Source organism: Rutidosis leptorrhynchoides, chromosome 1 (genome assembly GCF_046630445.1).
Source record: "Rutidosis leptorrhynchoides isolate AG116_Rl617_1_P2 chromosome 1, CSIRO_AGI_Rlap_v1, whole genome shotgun sequence".
In the NCBI taxonomy this organism is placed as follows: domain Eukaryota; kingdom Viridiplantae; phylum Streptophyta; class Magnoliopsida; order Asterales; family Asteraceae; genus Rutidosis; species Rutidosis leptorrhynchoides.
Genome location: NC_092333.1, coordinates 1,475,083 through 1,497,783, shown reverse-complemented (window position 1 = coordinate 1,497,783; position 22,701 = coordinate 1,475,083). Strand labels below are relative to the sequence as shown.

The window sequence follows — 22,701 nt, the reverse complement described above, 5'->3', positions numbered from 1 at the left end:
ATTATTATTATTATTATTATTATTATTACTACAACTATTATTGTTATTACTATGATTATTATGATTATTGTTATTATTAGTAGTATTGTAATTATTATTATTATTATCATCATTTTTAATTACCAAAGCTACTAGTTTTAATAAATAAATATTTTGTATGTAAAATACATTTAATACATATACACTAATTATAATAATACTTCATAAAACCATATATCAAACATATTATATTTTTAAATGGATACTTTCATACAATAAACTATTGAAATTATCATTTAATACTAATCATAGATATATATAGATATAGTAATATAACTAAATGTATATATATTAGCTATTTTAATTACATACAAAATAAATAAATACAACATAAGATGTAATATATATATATATATAAGTATATATATATTCTTAATGAAATTTAGTATAAAATCCATATATAACTAAAAACATATAAAATTTATATAAGTAATAAATGAAATTATGAAATTTCTATTATATGTTTTAATAAATATATAAATGATATAGGTTCGTGAATCCGAGGCCAACCCTGCATTGTTAAATGACGTCATATGTATTTTTACTACAAAATACATTAGGTGAGTTTCATTACTCCCTTTTTATATATATTTTTGGGACTGAGAATACATGCGCTGCTTTTATAAATTTTTTACGATATAGACACAAGTAATCGAAACTACATTCTATGGTTGAATTATCGAAGTCGAATATGCCCCTTTTTATTAAGTCTGGTAATCTAAGAATTAGAGAACAGACACCTTAATTGACGCGAATCCTAAAGATAGATCTATCGAGCCCAACAAGCCCCATCCAAAGTACCGGATGCTTTAGTATTTCGAAATTTATATCATGTCCGAAGGAGGATCCCGGAATGATGGGGATATTCTTATATGCATATTGTGAATGTCGGTTACCAGGTGTTCAATCCATATGAATGATTATTTTTGTCTCTATGCATGGGACGTATATTTATGAGAAATGAAAATCTTGTGGTCTATTAAAATGATGAAAATGATTATTTATGTTAAACTAATGAACTCACCAACTTTTTGGTTGACACTTGAAAGCATGTTTATTCTCAGGTATGAAAGAAATCTTTCGCTGTGCATTTGCCCACTTTAAAGATATTACTTGGAGTCATTCATGGCATATTTCAAAAGACGTTGCATTCGAGTCGTTGAGTTCATCAAGATTATTATTAAGTCAATTATAGTTAGATATATTAGGAAATGGTATCCATGCCGTCAACTTTCGTTGTAATGAAATATTGTCTTTTCAAAAACGAATGCAATGTTTGTAAAATGTATCATATAGAGGTCAAGTACCTCGCGATGTAATCAACTGTTGTGAATCGTTTATAATCGATATGGACTTCGTCCGGATGGATTAGGACGGGTCACTTCAGTGTGTTTGTTTACCTCTTAATGGAATGATTCAGTGCTGAATGCTGAACCATTCAGCATTCAACGTGTTTGTTTCTGACCTCTGAATGACATATGGTGCTGAATGGTTCAGAATCCAGTGCTGAACCATTCAGAGTTGAAATACTCTCTTAACCATTAAGAGCCTAATTTTTCTGTAATATTCTTTTCAAATCATATCCAGAACGTTTAACCAACAAATATATTGTATTTTTTATTCATGTAACACGTTTATAAGGTAATTTTACTCAAATTATATCGTTCATAAAACGATTATCAAACAGCTTATTTTCATTCAGAACAAACTTTATTCAGAGTCTCTGGACCAGTCAAATTCTGAACAATTCAGCGCTAAATCATTCAGTTTTATCAAACGCACTCTTATATATCCTTTAACATGTGTGTGTGTGGGGTTTCCCATTTCATTTATTTTATAAGTGTATATGTATATAATTATTTGTATTTTATTTAATTGCAAGAGCATAAATGCGTTTTGTAAATCGATTCGACGGTAAACGTTCAAAAACATAATTTTTAAACATTTAAAAGCTAGGCACCAAACATGTGACACAAACATTCAAATGCTTCATAATCACATACTTAAAGTATTACAAATGTATCGAAAAAGTAATACGTTATAAACAATGCGTTAAGTAAAAAAGGAATTTTGTGCGGAGTGTCACATATCTACAGCCCCGGCCCTATTCATATCTATAGTTTCTATTAAAATCCTATAATGATGATGTCATTATTAGAGTAATTCATTTGTTAAGAAAAAATCAAAAAGAAAAAGAAAAAATCTAAGCATGGTGAGTGATGTCATTAATTTAAATAATTTTGAATTAAAATTAAATTTTATTTAATTAATTATTATTATTAAATCTTATTACTAATTATTTTAATTATTTTAATTATTAAAATTAAATAACTTTGAATTATTTTAATTAATATTTTTGAGTTGAGTACGGGAATGTATAAAAGCGAGACAGAAGGAAATCAATTCTAAATTTATATTTTAATTTACACTTTTAAAATAAAATGACAACCAATATTATCTCTTATGATTGGATGTAGATTGTTTAATATGCATTTTAGGTGTTTGATGAAATGTTCAGATGGCGAGTTTCTTAGTCGGACTATGTGGTTTCACGGGTCATTAAATTAAATGACTTTAGCATTTACGTTCACTTAATACCTAAAACATATCATTAAACTGTTTCGTTTAAATAAACTCGTGGTTCCACGGGTAATTTCACTAGTATAGATTAATTTGATTGTAAACATAAGAATGACATGAATGAGCAAAAGAGAGCAAGTATTCTTCGTCCGTGAGTGGTTGTCGGAGGACTGAAACTGTACTGTTTATAAAATTGAGGGAGCAAAAAAGAAATGATTTGGTGACTCAGAGAATACAACTTTCCTAATTCCTAAACCTAATTAAATCATCAATTGGAGTAGAAGAAGATTTGTGAATCAATCATCAATCATCATAAAGTGAAAATGGAGTTGGGAAACAGATACTGGATACTGAGACATGGTAAAAGCATCCCAAATGAAACTGGTTTGATTGTTTCATCCATGGTACTCTACTACTACTACTACTACTTCTCTTTCATTTCCCATTTCCTTCTTTTTTCAATTAATTAATCAGTCTTGTCTGCTAATTCACTAATTACAGCAATTAATTAAAGGTGTATAAAAGTATAGTCCTCTGGAGTATAAAATGTTCATTCAAGTTATAAACAGAGTCATCTGGACAAGCAGTTTAATACAACAATACAAATACAGATACAGATACAAATGCTTATGAAAAATTAGTGCAAAATTCATTGTTATTATAATTAGCATGATAACAGGAAAATGGAAAGCTCGAGAAATACAAATTAGCTTCAGAAGGTATCAACCAAGCACAACTGGCTGGAGAATTATTCTTCAAGGTGAACCATCCATTCATTTTATACAACCATCAACATTGTACTAATTTCCTTTCTTATAACATTAGTTTTTATCTAAGCCCATTTTCATCGGTTACTCAACCTGCTTGCCCCGCCTGTTTTGTCATCTGTGGTTATATGATTGCATTTACTATACTTCTTACCATGGTATAATTGTAATAGAATATAGAATATATGTGTGCAGGAACTCAAGGAAAATGGGGTACCGCTAGAACATGTGCGAATTTGTTACTCTCCCTTCTCAAGAACCACTCACACAGCCAAAGTGGTGGCTTCAGTTTTGAATCTTTCTTTAGAAGGACCTCAAGGCAAGGTAATGCAGTGCAATGCTAAATCACACCTTACTTTCTTGACCTTTTTGTGACACCGTTACAATTGCATGCAAGTTAAACCATAAAAGCCAATCCATTGAGAGAGACTTTTTTTTTTTCTGAAGATACGCATGCATTAAAAACAGTTTGGTTGTAGTACTCGTAGTTGGTTTATAACGTTTATCATAATGTTTTTTATAAAGGTTTATGACGATCTTCGAGAGCGTTACTTTGGTCCCTTGTTTGAGCTTCAGTCTCATGATAAAGTAAGTTAAAGGCCTCAAATGTATGGTTGGTTATTCTATACCTGTTGTGATTTTGGTGTGTGCGTTTAATCTGGCCTTATTTCTACAACAGTATACAGAAATCTGGGATCTTGATGAAATAGATCCATTTATGAAGCCAAAAGGTGGGGAAAGTGTTGCTGATGTTGTTTCTAGGCTTACAAGTGCCTTGGTTCAGATTGAGTCCGAATTTCAAGGGTAAATTTTGGCTCACACACCATCTTTGTACATAACTCTCCCATAGATGAAAAGAGCTGATATACACGTATCATCTTTGTGGGTGGTAAATTATTGATGAAATGGAAAATTAGTAAAATGGTTAATTTATTTTACGTTGTTGATGTTGTTGACGTTGCAGATGTGCCATTTTGATTGTGAGCCATGGTGATCCATTGCAAATCCTGCAGACGATACTCAATGCAGTTCGTGAAGCGGGACCCATTGATGGTGGGGGTGGTGATCTGGTTTCACGAGTAGAGGCAATCAAAATTCCATCAGTTTTATCACAACACCGAAAGCACGCATTGCTGACAGGAGAACTCAGAGCAGTTGTATGAATAAATTTTTCACCTCAAATTAATTGAGACGGATTAACATGGCCAATAACTCTAATAAGTAAGATGCTTAGTTATTGAAACCTTCGGGATGGATTAAGGTGTTGGAAGATGAATTTAATTATTGAAACCTTGGATTAAGGTGTTATCTTAAAATGATTATAGAGATTCTCTTCATCATAAATATAAGTGAGTTTGTTTGTTGCAGCTACATGGTCATCCAGCCTGCAACTTGATAGTTTTTCTTTGCTCTTTTATATTGGTCAAAAGCCACCTTTCTAGAACATGATGGTACGTCTACACATGCTTTTTACAATAAACAAATGTTTCATGGTGAACAATTCCTAATAAAAATTTTAACTCTACATGCATTACATCACATACATACAGTAAAGTAATAATAGATATAGAAATAGTACAAAAGCTAGATCACACTCCAATTCCAAACTACTACTACAGTACTTAAAAATGAACGAGTCATCAACCTCTCTGACCGAAGACTGTTGGTTATTACAACAAAGAAACTCATCTCAATCTCAATAGTACAAATGTGTGTCGTGTTGTATTGTGTTGTGCTGTAAGTAAAGGAACGATAGCTTCTTCACCTGGCTGGGATATCATATTAAACGTTGGGTTCATATTCTACAATTTGCAGCTGCAAAAAAAAAATGACAAACAAACAAACAAGGTAGAAAGAGGGTGAGTGGACGCAAAATTGAGTAAAAACAAGATAACTCACACTTAAACAAACAAGCAAGTAAATGAATCTCACTACAGTAAATGAATTGATTGAGATCAAGAGTCACCCTCCCCTGCTTACTAGCATCGAATGAATTAAAAAGGTTCCTGCATATTTATTAATAATAATTACTCCATATTAGACATCACTTAATAATAAGATATTTAAATTATTCATTTCATTTAGATTTTGATTTAGATTCTTATTATATGAATGAATTCAAGGCAAGGCTTTGCTTTGTGGTCAGCTTACCGAGCAGATTGTACAAATATACAAAGGGAAATCAGATCATCTAGCCGAAATTTTCCATTCTTTTCTTTATCAAAGCTCTGTAAATCATATCATCAAAACAAATTTCCAATCCAATATATATAAATAAACTAAATATTAATAATAATAATAATAATAATAATAATAATAATAATAATAATAATAATAATATTATTATTATTATTATTATTATTATTATTATTATTATTATTATTATTATTATTATTATTATTATTATTATTATTATTATTATTATTATTATTATTATTATTATTATTATTATTATTATTATTATTATTATTATTATTATTATTATTATTATTATTATTATTATTATTATTATTATTATTATTATTATTATTATTATTATTATTATTATTATTATTATTATTATTATTATTATTATTATTATTATTATTATTATTATTATTATTATTATTATTATTATTATTATTATTATTATTATTATTATTATTATTATTATTATTATTATTATTATTATTATTATTATTATTATTATTATTATTATTATTATTATTATTATTATTATTATTATTATTATTATTATTATTATTATTATTATTATTATTATTATTATTATTATTATTATTATTATGCTGTTATTTTGTACAACAAACATACACTAGATGTTGAGGTCATGACTTGAAGTTAAAGCTTCAAGAATCAACCCATAAACAAATCAGCGTCATTCTTTTTATTTATCTTATTATAAGACCGCCGTCTAAAAGAAAACAAATGATTCATATGGTATTCTAATTCATGCACTCAATTGTTGAGCCTTACTTTTTTATACTTATTCAAAATACTCCATTTTGGACTAACCCAATACCACCAATTATGGCCTGCGGGAGGTTTATATGTCCATAATAAGAACTACCTTGATTTATACCACAAGTATAGTTTTCCCCCTTGTTTGGAATTATAGTAACATAATAATAATAATACTTTGATAAACATTAGGCACTAAAGTTGTACGTACCTCACATACGGTGTAAAATGCTGGAGAATCCAAAGAGAATTCAAGTTTCAGCAAGGCCTATTAGTGAGAGAAAGCAGGGGGAAAAGTTTTTCATAATTAAACACGTCTCAAATGAAAGTTGAGATAATATTTTTATTTTGCAAAATAAAATAAAACAAAATAAAGGCATTCAATTCACATATGAAAGCCTTCACAAACTGCGCATTGGTGCTAATCATACCTCATAGACTTCATCAGGAACAAGAAACCCGCGGCCCCTGTTGAGCAGAGATAACATTAGTGTTAGAGTATTCGTATTCGTGTCTGTAAACAACCTAAAATTGATTGTTTATAGGTTACGAAGTTTGACAAAACACAAGGTTAAATAATTACATAGTAAGTCAAAGGTATGATATTTACCAAGATAAATTATAAGACCTAACTAATATCAAAGAAGTAGTTTTAATATAATTATGAACCTAACGAAAAGTGTTGCAAAGTTGATGAAAGAATCGTCGTGATTTTTTTGCACTGGAAATTATCTAGTCTAGGCTATAGTTTACGTACCAACAGTCGTGATTTTATTGCATCACAATGTATGAAACATGATTCTTTGCATTTTATTTTACTCTGGAGAATATTATCCTTGTAACATCTACACGTATCCAGAATTATCTTGATATTGAAATATAGCTTAGACTAGATAATTTCCAGTACATAACTTCTTTTAGGACTATTTCAAGCGGCTTCTGTTAAGTTTGGAAAAATCAAGCAAAAGGACAGAGGGACGAAACAAATAAAGAAACGACAAAGAAAGCCTCGTTATTATAGTTCCGAACCACTAGAAAATACATGAATATTGTACCTCTCCAGGTCCGAGAAGGCCTGTTGAACCTGAAAATATAGTCAACAAAAGTTCTCTAAATCAGATGGTCTTTAGATTGCATATCACTGAAAAACAGTCATATGCGGAAAGTGCTTTTGTTTGTAAAATTAATAATTATAATACTATTAAGGTAAAGATAATAATACCAATAATTAGATTAAAAAAATGATAAAAATAATAGTTTTACTAATAATGATTCTTTTAATAATAATATAGTTGTACAAATAATTATTTTTAATAATAACAATACTAATAATATTAATAATATATATATATATATATATATATATATATATATATATATATATATATATATAGTGGTAGGATCAAGAGGGAAGTAATCAGGGGGAAGGGGGAAGCGGGGGAAAGCAAATTTTTTTTTTTTTTTCGTTTTTTGAAAAAACTTTGTTCACGAACATTATAGATTGGATGAAAATAAGAACATTTAGAAAAGACACTTCGTGATGAATGTTATTATTTTGGCGGGAAAACGCTCGAAGAAGTAATATATATCAATTATCGTGTTTTTCGAACGTATGTTGAGGTTTTAGACATTAGGGTTTAGATATTAGGGTTTATAGAGTTTAGATATTAGGGTTTAGAAATATAGGGTTTAGGGTTTAGATTTAGGATTTAGATTGAGTTTTTAACACAAACGGTTTAGAGTTTAGGGTTTGGGGTTTGGGGTTTTGGGTTTAGGGACTAAACCCAAAACAACATACCCTAAACCCTAAACTCTAAATCGGGCTAAATTTTACTTCACAAAACATGAAAAAACGTTAACATTCTTCACGATCAATATTATCTTGAATGTTATTTTTGTCGATCGTTTTCCCGCCTAAATAATAACATTCATCACGAATTGTCTTTTCTAAATGTTCATATTTTCGTGTGATCTTGATGCCTGAAAAAAAAATTCCAAAAAACGAAAAAATAAAATAAAAATTTGCTTCCCCGCTTCCCCCCGATTGGTTACTTCCCCATTAATCCTATATATATATATATATATATATATATATATATATATATATATATATATATATATAAGAATTTCCAGTGAAATGTTGTCATAAATTTTCAAAAACATGTTATTTCGTAGGTCTTTTTTTCTTTCTTTCTGCAATGTGATTTGTGAGTGCAACATAGAGAGAAATTCTAACCTTTAAAAGAAATTTGTTAAGAGCCACAAATTCTGAGGAGAAGAACGAGAAAACACGTCAAAAAGAGTGTAAGATATGTGGTCACAACATGAGGCAAAGGATACAACTTTAAGAAGATTAATTAGTAGTTGAACCTAGACTATCAGAAAGTTAGAAACTGTATCTAATATATTTTTTTTTTACTGAAGCATCCTAATTCTGATGTTTGTTTGAATGAATGAACTCTTAGATCCCACACGCATTGGCTTGAAGGCCATACAATGCCATATGCCATGCCATGATTTTCAAAAAGATCATGTGATTTAGGGGGCACAATATTGACTGCACCCATAATCTTCGTAGAACCATAACAAGTCAGTTTTCGTTTAAAACAAAAACTTGTGTATCTTTGCAAGAAAAGGGAACAAGAGTCTATCTATCTATATTCTACAGTATATGATCAAGTAAAACAACACTAATATTCAGTAAATATATAGTTATAATTGACAGTGAATAACATAGTAAGACAGATGGTGGCATCAAACATTAAGTATATGAGGTATACCTTCAAAATTCATGGTTCCATTCCTGTCAAAATCATACATCCTGAAGAAGAAGAAGAAGAAATAAAAATAGGATCCATTAAGGAACATTTGAAGGGACAATCCAAAAGATTGAGGGGGTTCCAAAGTCAACCCAAGACTAGAAATTTGAATATCCTAAATTAGTTAGTTAGTTGGAATAAAGAAAGAAGGGACCTGATCATTTGTTGAACAATAGTGATGGGAAATTGAAGATTTCCAACAGCAAGAGCCGTCTGTAGTTGAATGGGTGTTATGTTGCCTGTTTTCTCTGAGTCAACTCGGTCGAACCACTCTTTCAAAACTACCACCCTTCTTCTTTCTGTTTCTGTGTTCCCCATTTCTATATCTTGGCTTCGACTGCCGCCTTCAATTCAGAAAACTCGATATTTTAGGGCAAATGGTCTGATTACGCTTTTACTTCCGTAATCCACCGTCTTTTTTTTTTTTTAGTGGTGATTTACATTGATGTGACATGGATGGATGATGTCATGTGTCCACCATTTGATTTCAAACCGAATAAATCAAATATCGAATCGAATACAAACCAAAAAAATCAAACCGAAGTTCTTAAACGGTTTTTGAAGCGATCGAAACCGAAACCGAATTCATAATTCGGTTTTTGGTTTTGAAAATTTCAAATTTTGTTAACCGAAACCCGAATTCAAATTAATAACATATTAAAACATATGTAACTTTATATGTAACTTTATGCCTGTTAGGATTTACATTTTTAATGATTTTCGGTTTTAATCGAAACTAAACCGAAATCAAATTCAGTTATCGGTTCGGTTTTGCTTATGGTTTTAATATTTAAATTTGGTTTCGGTTTGGTTTTCGATTTTGATTTTATAAGTTTCAAAATCGAAAAAATCGAACCGAATAAACCGCAAAACCAAAAATCGAACCGATGAACACCCCTACTTGTGAGTGTTGTGGAGGATACGATTCAATATAATTAAATATCTTTACGTCTCAAATCTATAGTTCCGTGTTCTTATTTTCAATGTCTTAAATTAATTAATAACTTCCATTATGATAAAAAATAATGTGATAAAAGTCTTTTGTATATCTGGTTTATTCAATTAGGACAAAAATATAGATAAAAAGTAGGAGTAAGAAGTAAGACTGGAATGTAAACAAAAAAGTACATGTGACATGTGCTTTTTCTTAGCAATATTTGGAACGAAAAGACTACACAGAGAACTCATCAAATTGTATAATTTTACAATTAAAGAGATGATTATTGGGTCAATCTTCAAATCTATGGTCAATATAATACTTCACAACTATAGGTAAAAAAGAAATTCACCTCCGGCCGGTTAATGAACTAATATTTAACTAAGTCACAAAATAATAATTCCTCAAACTATAATTGTTTACAAATCATAGCATGATGTAAGTATTTAGGTATAGCATCAAAAGCAATATTAAATCGGGTAAAATTATATCCAAGTGGGTTAATTCGGGATTGGTCATGACACGGATAAAAATTGATTTAAAATGGTTACAAACATCGATCTCAATCAAACTTTATAAGGTTTAATACTTGTAACGTGACCATTATTTATACTAAGATATATTCCTAAGAAAATTAAAGACACTATTTTTTTTTAGAACGACCAAATATTATAAACTACCACCTCTCTAGCGAGACATTAGGGAGGGGCGCATACAAAACAATTACAATGGCTTATAAAGCCAATCGGACCAACTAATATTTTTTTTGCCTCTATCCGTAATCCAATTAAAAGAGTACAAACGAATTAAGTTAAATATCTCTCCATTCGTCATCCTTGTCGAATTAAAAAGTGAGGCATTGCGAAACCTCCCTAATAACCAAAGTGTAGCCGAGACAATTGTGAGAATCTTGTCCTTCTTCAAAACCGTGACTTTCCAATCGCGATACCAAACATGCGACTCGGCCCATTCGGCCCAATACGGCAAATTACAATCGACCCAAATTCGAATTTTTCTCCATACTTCCACAGCAACATCACACGAGAATAAAATGTGTGACAGAGATTCCACTCGATATAGGCATAAAGGACAACCAATATCATTGATATCCAAACACCGTGACGATAAGTTAAGCCTAGTAGGCAACCTATCCAACTCAACTCTCCAAATGAAAATATTTATCTTACGGGGCAACACTTTAGACCATGAAGTACGAAAGGAACCATCAACCAGAGCTCTAGAATCAACGTAAGAACGCGTATCCCCAACTCAAAAATTTCCATCCCTTGAAATGGACCAACTCCAAGAGTCCTTCTCGTTCGAAAGCGCTCGTGATCCAATATCTTCTAACAAATTATTAAACATAGAAGCGGTCCGTGTACCTTGTAAATCACGAGATCAATTCCACACCCAAGCACCATTAATCAGCCAGTCGGCTAGCTTATAATCTTTGTTCACTTCAAGATGAAAAAGTCTAGAGTATTTCTCTTGTAAAACCAGTTCTCTTCTCTCCATCTATCCTTCCAAAAGCTAACAAGTTTCCCATCCCCAATCTTTAAATGAAACACGTTGCCTGGTAACCAGCCTTTTGCGATAGCCTGATTAAAAGAACGAATTATGTTGGGCCAAATACATGGGCCACCAACAACACTGAACCATTCAGAAATTAAAGACACTATTACAAATATCAATATTGAGAATTTATACTAATATGTGTTTTCGCCAAAACAGAAAGAAACAAACGCACTAAATGATGACTGTTTCAACATTCAGCGCCAAACCATTCAATTAAGAGGTAATCGAACGCACCATAAGTATGTAATGAAATGTAATTGTGTTACTAAGTTACTCTTAGATATACTTGATCCCCTTCTCCGTAGAGTAAAATCCTTGTATTCAAAATATATTGATTGTCGATCGTGAAGAACTGGGTTGCATTGATCACAAGAGTTTAATTGGTTAAATTTGAATACGCACGCGCGCGCGCGCGCACTTACACAGACATATTGGAGTAATCAAGAGTGAAGTAGATTTTAGGAGAACAGAGGGAATTACATTTTTTATTTTATTTTTTTTGTTTAAAAGAATTTCACAGACATTAAGAGTGAAAATATGAACATTTAAGAAAAGACATTTTATTATGAATGTTATTATTTTGAACAGAAAACGCTCAAAGAATAACATTGTGATGAATGTTATACCTGACGTCATCAGGAATAATATCATGGCAGCACAAAGTTGGATGCAAAGAGACAAGTAAACTAGCCAAGGCAAGAGCATTGGAAGTCAAAAGGTATCTCCTTATCTATATTCAAGGGCTAATTGCACACCAAATTAATCCCGTTTTTGGAAAAATCAGCTTACTTTTAGGTCCGGAAAGAAAAACCAACAAAGCTACATTCAAAAACTTTGATGCAAGGTCAACAAGGCCAAAAACTACCGTCATGTGAGAGCTGACAGGTAGGTCATCATTATGACTTATCATATGATTACTTCCAACTACAAGAGTCGTTTCAAGAAATAAAAAAGTGGGCTAGATTTTTCCCACCCACAGTTACACCGAAAGCCATATATTCAAATTAATACGATTTGTTAATTTTGTTTGTTGATGGTTCCAATTTTCGCTACAACCATGAAGATAAGATATGCAGGGAACATGGAATATTGAGATGGACTTCCGAAAAGATAAACAACTTGGATCGTTCCAACAACAACAACAACAACAACAAAACCCAATACCACCTGAGTGGTGTATGGGGAGGTGAGATGTAGACAATCCTTCCCCTACCCGAGAATAAAAACAAGTCATTTCTCCACCCCGAAAAGTAGAGAAAGTCATCCCTCTCTTTATTCGACGGATAAGGAGATTGCTTCCGAGTGGACCTCCGGCCAAAAAGTAGGAATTTTTTTTTTATTAGTATTATTATTATTTTTTAAATAAAAAATAGAAAATAGTAAAATAAAATGAAAAAATAGTAAACTAAAATTAAGACGCCATGAAAATGGTAGAATCAGATTTTCATGGGTTTAAAAGCCTGCTAGAAAAATCAATTTAGGCTCTAAGCGGCAGTCAAGACGCCACTTAATCGACGCTTGGTGTTGCCTCAATAAATAGAGCCAAGGGACCTTGAAAACAGAACTCGCAAGGCATGTCAGGTGGGAGTTGTTGCGCAAGCAGGGAGCCAACCACCCGTAACAAACCAAACACCACTCATGCATCTTTACGGTAGACATCTCCGAAGACACACAGCTAAAAGAATACCAATCAAGCTCAGGAGCAAAGAATGGTCGTCCTTATCCATAATGACCCTAGGATGCACCGAACAATACGAGACCAACACCCCCCCCCCCCCCACCCCCCACCCCCACCCCCACCCCCACCCACACCCACACACACACACACACACACACATAAACCAATATACATGCCAACAAACAACCGTACATAAAAAAGCTACATACCTACAAGAAAAACATACCTACGTACATACATACACCTACAAAACAAAACAAAAACATACATACATACAAAAGACATCATCATCATCTTGTTCCAATTCTATGCAAACTTCCGAGAACTGAGCTCCCCACTCCCACGTACTCCTAATCCTAATCCTAATCCTAATCCTAATCGTGATTGTGGCACATATCAAAAGACATCATCATCATCTTGTTCTTCATCATGTGGCACCCACAATTTTAGTTCTTCAAGCCTTTGTCACAAGGTGATCAGGAAATACGACTAGGGATTAACCTACACTCGCTCCCTTTCATCCGATAGATAGAGAGTTTGAATTCAGTGATTGATTTAGGAGCATGCATAAATGTGCGCTATCGGCTATTAATGAGAAAATTGAGAATAGTACTATTCTTGACAATACGTCCTCGAGACTTTTTGTTTCATCATGCTTGCAAGTTCATCCACTACAAGCTTGTTTACTAGGCTCAAGATCCTATCCCTCTCTACTCTTTTGGCACTGGTAGGTTTGCGCAAAGGCCATAGCTATTATAACCATTGCCTATAGACACACCCGTTGACAAATCTTGCTTAGCCTCAGAATACATTCAGGGGGAGCATGATCATCATTTCATCGTGGAACCGGCTTCCATCTAAAAATAGATCATTCTCCACGGAAAATACAAAGCTAATTCCTGCAAAGCTAAGAGTTGTAATCCTTCAACTTTATCGATAGTCATATTCAAAGTAGTGCGGATTTGATATTCTTGCACAACCCCATCCTTTCTGTATCTTGTTTAGAATTTTCAATGTGGCACCACTACCATCATCTCTGTCAACAATCACATTAAGACATCGTGTCAGCATTACTATTTCAATATATATATATATATATATATATATATATATATATATATATATATATATATATATATATATATATATATATATATACAATAAGGAACCTTAAGTAGTACGAGTAGTATATATGTAGTGCAATTAGACAGATGAGGAATTATCAAAAGTTAATTATAGAATATACGACCAACTAAAAATTTATCTCATCACATGCAGTAATCATCTCATCCAAGCTGAAAGAAAATGATAAAAAAACTCTTTTGACACTCATACCTGTGCAATATGCTCGGCCAATGACTTCCATCGTTATTTAGAGCTTTTCTGCGGTTATACACCTTAGCGTTTCGGTTAACTTGATCTGTAACCTTAAGTTCAGAACCCATATCTAGCATCCACTCAGCAAATTCATCTGCCTCACGCTTATGTCCTATCATGTGCAACCCATCAATTACTGGCATAAATGACGCAGTTTCAAATGTATATCCACTATTAATCATTTTCTTGAGAATATCAGCGGCACATTCTATCATTTCAGCCTTGCAGAGTCTAGCAATGAAATCTTTATATAAGAAGTTCCCTATATGAAAACATCTATCCAATGCCGACATGAAAACGTCCTTTGCTTCCAAGAGCTCGTCTCCAGCAACTAATTCGTTGAACATGAAGCTGTAAAGAACTTCCTTATGACCAAATATACTCAATGAAATATTGAAAACCTCCTGTGCAGGTCTGAACTCTCCTATCTGGCATAAAGGTCTGATTAATAACTTGAAGGAAGAAATGTTAGGAGATACACCGGCTTTAGTCAACATCTCATCCAACAGTTTAGTGGCGTCATCTATTTGCCCTGACTCGCATAAACATTTTATCATATTGTTGTATGTGAAAACATTAGGAGCGATACCCCTTTCTCTCATCTCATCAACCAACCCATACATTTCAAAAAACTGACTCTTCATTCCTAACCCAAGGATCAAAGAGTTGTAAGTTTGCAAGCTCTTGTTGAACCCTCTTTTCTCCATGTCCTTGAGAACCCGAAACACCGAAGAAACCTTTCCCTTTTTACATAAATTATTAACAAAAATGTCGTAAATAACTGAATCTGGATACACATTTCTTCCTAACATTTCTATGAACTTCTTTTTAGCTTCATCAAGCTTCCCATCCTTGCATAAAGCATTAATTATGGTGGAGTAAGTAATTAAGTCAGGCGTAAAACCATTCCATAAGTTTTCATCGCCAACCAGATCCTCAGAAGTAGCATTCATGGTTTCAACTGCTTGGACAACCTTGCCACTTTTAGATAGTCCATCAAGAACAATATTATAAGTCACTGTATCCAACCCATAACCCCTTTCTTTCATCTTATTCAGTAATTCCTCTGCCTCTAACACATTCCCCTCTTTCCAAAGGCTCTTTAGCAAACTATTGCAAGTGTACCTATTTGGATAGCAACCATCTGTAATCATGTTATTAAGAAGTTTATTGGCTTCACTGATCTTCCCTTTTTTGCAGTAGCCATGAATCAGAATGCTATAAGAGACCACATCAGGAGCAACTCCAGCGTTTCCCATTTGACTCATGACCATTTTTGCATCAGTGAGCATACCATTCTTGGATAGACCGTTGATCATGATATTATAAGAGATGAGAGTTGGATATACACCCTTTTCCGCCATTTCATCAAGCACTACTTGTGCCTCTAAAAACTTCCCATTTCTTACAAGACCCGACAACCATATATTATAAGTTTCTATTTCCAACGGAACACCATTTCCCTTCAAAGATTCAAGTAGTGTTTTAGCTTCCTCTACCATTCCTAGCTTGCAGAATCCTTCAAGCATCAGATTATAAGTTATTATGTCAGGTTGAGGCAATCCTAAGTCCTTATCAGTTTGCATATCTCTGAAGATCCTCGAAGCCTCGAGAATTTTACCTGCATTACATAAACCCGAAATCCTGGAATTAAATGTAACTACATTCGGAACAAGACCATCCTCTCTAATCCTCTCCACCAACTTCTCTGCTTCAACCGTCTTACCTTGTTTACAGAAAGTTGAAACTAAAGTATTATAAATAACAATATTAGGAACAACCTGCATACTCCTCATGACCTCCAAAAGTTCCAAACCTTTGTCAGCAAGACCAGCCCTACAATACGCACGAACTAAAATACCAAAAGTGAAGTCATTGGGTACACATCCTCTCTCGCGCATTTTATCAAACAGTTTACGTGCATCTTCTAAACAACCCGAGTCACACAGGCCAGCGATCAAGAGATTAAAAGTGTAAGTTTCAGGAGCAACTCTAGAAACAATCATATCCTCGTACAAGAAACGAACATTATTGGGTAGATTTTGTTGAAACGAGGACCGGATAAGCAAGTTGTACAAGGAGATACAAAAAGGCTTATCCGGGTAATGAGATCGGAAATCTTGGAAATGAGAAATCGCAAGATTGAGGTAACCTGATTGTGCTAGAAGTCGTATTAGTAAGGCCTGCAGGGTTGGGTGGTGGTTGTGGTGGTGTTGGTTTGAGGGGTGTGTGAGGATGAGTTGTTGAAGAGTGTTGATTTGGGGGAACATTTTGGATCGGATAAGGATACGAGTGACGAGAGGGAGTAGTAGTAGTGATTGATTGAAAGTGAAATTGGGATTTGAAGCGAGTCGTTTGAACATCTGCCAAGCTAATTTCGGGTTCTTGGTGTTCTTCATTAGAGCCTTTCGTACACTTGCTTCCATGCTTTCAAACGGGATCATCGTATAGCCACGCCAGCCTTATTGTTGAAGTATATATGTAGTATAACGGATGAAGTTTGTTCCTGCTTTAGTTTCGTACGAAGTACAAGTACTATACTATGATTTCATAGTCCTCACTCCTCACGAATCATCGTATAACCACACATTAGACAGCAGGGAGTCGTTCGGTGTAACACTGAATTTAATACTGAGGCCAAAACAGGGGAAATGGTTTAGTGTTAAATCACAGTGTTAAATTTATTATTTAATTCATTTTAATACTTTTATTTATTATTATTTAATTCATTTTTAATACTTTTATTTATTATTATTTAATTATTTTAATATCTATTTATTATTTATTTTTATTTATATAATTTAAATAATAAAAATATATTTTTTTAACCATTTTGCCCATAAAATTGATCTATGTTTTTTTAGTTGTATGACCCAATGTCTTTTAGCTCACTATAAATTAAAGTTAAAAATTCTAAAAAAAAAAATTAAAACCTAAATTTATAGCATCCTTTATTTTCTTCCTTCTCTTTCTACCTCATCTTTCCTAATTTCCATCTTAAAATCTACAGCAGCAACAATGGTGATAGGTTGAAAAAAAACGAAAAAAAAAGAAAGGAAAAAGGAAACGAAAACAAAGAAAATAAAAAAAATCAAGAAAACAAAAAACACACCGTTGCCCAGCTAACGCTGGCCACCGTGTAATGCGTTTAACGGTGGTTTAACGGCGGGGCGGAGTGGTGTTGGCCACCGTCCCCACCGTTAAATCCCTATAACGGTGAAAAAATCGTTCGACTCCTGGTGCTCTTATTGTTAAATTGATGATTGATGATTCATGATGACTCGTGAGTATACATGAAGTAGTATGATTTGTTATAAACTAGAAAAGATCGGCCTGCGCGATGCGGCGGGACCATATTCAACATGATGTTATGTATGTACAGAATAAAAAAATAACGTGGTGCGAGTGTGTTATGTATGGAAGATAGCTCGAAATATTTGTCGTTCCTTAAAAAGAATCCATTTCGCGTATATCAATGTGACGACCCGAAAATTTCTGACCGAATTTAAACTTAATCTTTGAATGATTCCGACACGATAAGCAAAGTCTGTAATGTTGAATCTCATAAAATTTTGGAACTATATTCAGGTAATCAATTACTCTTTGACTGTGCTTGACGATTCATGAACATTTATGTATATATAGATATGTATATATAATATATAGTTACATTAATTGAAAATGATTACAAAGTACTAAATGATATGCTTTGAGTTAATTGTTTCAATATATAATTAATATATTTAACTATTTGATATTTAAAACATAATTATATATATATATATATATATATATATATATATATATATATATGTGTGTGTGTGTGTGTGTGTGTGTGTGTGTGTGTGTACATATATAATTTCTGAACATAATTACTGATTATATTATACTCCCTCTGTCTCATCTTAAATATCCACTGTTAACTTTTTAAAGTCTTTCTTGGTCAACTTTGACCATAAATATTTTTATTTGTGTTATATAATATTTGATGAAAATTATATGGAATGAAAAAATATTTAAAACTTAATTCATTCATATAATTTTCATCAAATATTATATAGCACAAATAAAAATATTTACGGTCAAATTTGACAAAGTAAGACTTTGAAAAGTCAACAGTGGACACTTAAGATGGGACGGAGGGAGTAATATATTAAAATGTATAAATATAAGTATTCAAGAGATGTTATTATATAATATATATATTATATAATATACAGTGTTAATATAATAAATTTAATTATAAGATAGTATTATAGTAATAATAATATTACATTCGGTATTACTGTTATTATTACTATTAATATTAGTATCATTAATATTATTATTACTGTCATAATTTTAAAGAGCTAATAGTCAAATAAAGATTTTAAATACAAATATTAATATAAGAGTGATTAAAATTATAAATATTAACATGATTACTAAAAATTATCATATTTGTTATTATCATTATTTTTACTACTATCATTATTATTCTTATTATCATAAATATTATTTTGACATTAGTATCATTAATATTATTATTATTATAACTATTATTATTATTATTATATTATTTGTATTTCATTATTATTATTATTATTAATATTAACAAAATTATTATTAATATATTTAATAATTATTATTATTTATTTATAATATATAAAACCAGATCTGTACGCGTTAAAAATGGAATATATATCCCTATCTGAGTATTTACTGTAACTATCTGATTATTCTAATTTCTTCTCCCTTTTTTCGTCCTTCCCCTGCTCGTGAGATATTATCGACCACTATCAACATTACAAGACAACTTTGCTTAATTATTGTTGCGGGTTAAATCATTCACAGACTTAATATATAGATTCTCTGCTGCTATGTGAATGATAAAAAAAAATTGAAGTTTAAAAGAAAAACCATTCATCCTCTTTACGTTCATCTTTTCGGCCAAAATTAAAAATCGAATCAAATATCAAAATCCATAAATGCAGGAGTGTTAGGAATTATCAGTTTGATCTATTTGTAAGTTTTCACACTCCAATTCTTCCTAATTAATTTTAATTTACGAGTCAAACTTTTAAAAATCAAAAGTCAAACTGTGTTCTAAGATCAAATTAAAAAGTTCTGTGATGATTCGATTTAAATGAATGATTTCAATAGTTTCTATTAATGATTTACAAACTCTTACATGTTGTGACCATCTACATTTACTTGATCAAATTCAAAAATCAATTTTTTATTTTTAAAACACCCTCGACGAGCAGCAGGCTGTTTACAGCTATTTTTATTATTATTTTTTTAAATTAGTTTATCGCAAATAAGTATTTTTATGATGGATATTAAGTTCTAATTTCATATTGTAATGCACGGTTATGTTACGGGTGAGTTGGATTAGTTTGAAAATTAAAATGATGAAGAAGAAGGAAGATGAACCAGAAAAGAGCTAGGTGTTGTGATGACCCGGCAATTTCCGATCAAATTTAAACTTAATCTTTGTATGATTTCGACACGATAAGCAAAGTCTGTAAAGTTGTGTCTCAAAAAGTTTGAACTATTTCATATATTCATGTGACCTTCGACTGTCCCAGATGATTCACGAACCATTGATTGTAAATATGTGGATATATATAAATATGTGTATATATAAATATATGTATAATATATATAATAACATGAACATTAATAAACTATTATATAACATTTATTGTTATAAATAAATATGTACAATAATATTCATTGTAATAAAAACTATTATTTTATATGTATATTTCTTGTATATATATATTGTTATATTTAATTTAATTATTTAATATATATTTATTTGCGTAGTAAATTTTGTTATTTACAATTGTTTATATATATACATAGTGCATATTAAATATAATTAATTTTGAGCTTAAATGGTAAATGTCTGTAACTTTAAGTTGACGTTTGTTTATTTTTAAAATAGGTCTAATATATATATATATATATATATATATATATATATATATATATATATATATATATATGTGAAGTTTTAAAATAAAAATTGTTCCAAAATTTGATTAAAAAGAAAATAGTTTTGATAAATATTTTTTTACCTTTTCAATCTAAGTTTTTGTACTCCGTACATATAAATTGGAACAGAAAATAAATAATTAATGAACTTTTTTGATCAGATTTCAAACAGTTAATGATCAGAATAAATAAATGGACTTAATTTAAAATTGGGGATTTTTAGGAACACTCTTATATACTAACTGTTTAGCAAATGACACGATATACCACTCGGTGTTAAAAGTGTCGGTAGATAAATCCAAACTATATGGCTGTTACATTCCTGATTCACATGTTTGTTATTATTTTTATATATTATTAATATTATTATATTATATATTTCTTTTCTCATTATCTGTAAATGGTATAGATGATTGAAAATTGATTACTGTGTTTGTATGCTCATATATGTAACGAATCTATCTATCTGTCATCTGTCATTGATATATTGTATATACACATGTTTCATAATTCACCATATCACCCTATTTTTTTTCTTTTATATATCTTCTCTTCTTTCTCTGTAAACATCGTTACCATCAAAACCAAAGACCACCATCACCATCTCTTAACACCACCATCAAGAACCGGACACCCAAAAACCCATCAACAAACCACCTTAACTGAATTTCTGGTTGGCTGCAGCGAAACCAAAACCAATATGGGTTTTGTTATTTGTCTTACAAAATTAATATTTGTCTAATTGTCTTCTTCAACACAACCGCAGACATCTATCTATCTCTCTCGTCCGATGACTACCAACAAACACTAACACCGCCTGTTTTGTAGATTCCCTTGCTGCAGTTTCTCGTGTGCAATCGTCACTCCACAAACACACTTCTCGTTTCTTTCTTTTTGTCGAACATCGCTCCAAATTGATCCATGTTTCTACTTACGGTTTTCATAACCATCACCCTCACCATGTTCAACTCAAAACCCATTTAACATCACCTTGATTTCCTCCTTATTACTTGTAACAACCACCACTTACAATCATACAACCACCATTTACAAACTCACTAAACCACTATTCCCACCACCTGTTGGTTACGGAGAAACTGAACAACCCAACCCGAACACCATCCTTGTAACACTATGATCACCAAACCACCACCCAAACCCTCGTTATTATTACTACAGTACGGATGACTGTTTCATCTCTGTTGACTGCTGTCGCTACAGTAATAAGTGAGAATGGGAAGATATATGAACGTGATATGATGAATTGAATGATGATGTTTGCACTCCCTTTTCTTTTCTTTTTCTAGTGATGGCCGACACCTTTAGATCAAGTAAACCACTTGTGTTATTTTTTTTAGTATTAAATATACCTTTTGATCAAATGTCCAGCTCGATAAATCCCACAACTTATAATTAGATTGATACATGATAAACAAGCCTTTGAAACACAAAAGAAAGTTAGACCGAGAACCTAGTGTATCCAGTTTAATTATTGGGCCGATGATGATGAATTTACGATTATGATGAAAAGATAACGATGAATATGTTGATGATCATCGTGACATCAAGTTATGAATAGATGATGATGATGATTAATGATAAACGATGATGGGGTGGTATTTTTGATCGTGGTCATGGAACACGATCTTACTAATGATGATGATGATAAAAAGCGTAGATGATGATGATTCCATGATAAGCTAAAATTAAATATGATACATGATATTATTTTATGTCGATTAAAAAGAAGAAGGATGGTGACCGTGAATTTATGTTAATGATGAATGGAAGGAGATAATGAATAGATTATATTTGATGTTTGATGATGGAAGGATGATGATGACGTGATACTCGTTTCCTGTTCCTGCTTCTATTATTTTTTTTCTGTCGTGATCTTAAATCCCAACAACCTACCCTAATATTATTGCAGCTGCACTCGAGCTCTTTTTCTGATTGCTACAGCCGAAACCTTTTTTTTTAAATATTAAA

The 22,701-nt window shown here is 31.5% G+C and overlaps 3 protein-coding genes across 3 annotated transcripts; 1 reads left to right on the top strand and 2 right to left on the bottom strand.

The window, feature by feature from the left end:
* The first annotated feature begins 2,886 nt into the window (after positions 1–2,886).
* On the top strand, positions 2,887–4,831 carry LOC139855235 (metal-independent phosphoserine phosphatase). Its single transcript, XM_071844474.1, has 6 exons — positions 2,887–3,023; positions 3,299–3,379; positions 3,582–3,710; positions 3,912–3,974; positions 4,066–4,190; positions 4,351–4,831. Exons 1-6 carry the CDS (start codon positions 2,943–2,945, stop codon positions 4,547–4,549), a joined length of 678 nt encoding a protein of 225 aa, XP_071700575.1. The 5' UTR covers positions 2,887–2,942; the 3' UTR covers positions 4,550–4,831.
* A 28-nt stretch (positions 4,832–4,859) lies between these two features.
* LOC139855243 (uncharacterized) lies at positions 4,860–9,560 on the bottom strand. The gene is made up of 9 exons (XM_071844482.1): positions 9,318–9,560; positions 9,125–9,165; positions 8,581–8,612; positions 7,400–7,428; positions 6,776–6,812; positions 6,556–6,612; positions 5,538–5,614; positions 5,319–5,392; positions 4,860–5,201 (listed from the first exon to the last, which is right to left on the bottom strand). Exons 1-9 carry the CDS (start codon positions 9,479–9,481, stop codon positions 5,182–5,184), a joined length of 531 nt encoding a protein of 176 aa, XP_071700583.1. The 5' UTR covers positions 9,482–9,560; the 3' UTR covers positions 4,860–5,181.
* A 3,974-nt stretch (positions 9,561–13,534) lies between these two features.
* LOC139855226 (uncharacterized) lies at positions 13,535–17,176 on the bottom strand. Its single transcript, XM_071844467.1, has 2 exons — positions 14,689–17,176; positions 13,535–14,389 (listed from the first exon to the last, which is right to left on the bottom strand). Exons 1-2 carry the CDS (start codon positions 17,172–17,174, stop codon positions 14,284–14,286), a joined length of 2,592 nt encoding a protein of 863 aa, XP_071700568.1. The 5' UTR covers positions 17,175–17,176; the 3' UTR covers positions 13,535–14,283.
* Between the last annotated feature and the right edge of the window lie 5,525 nt (positions 17,177–22,701).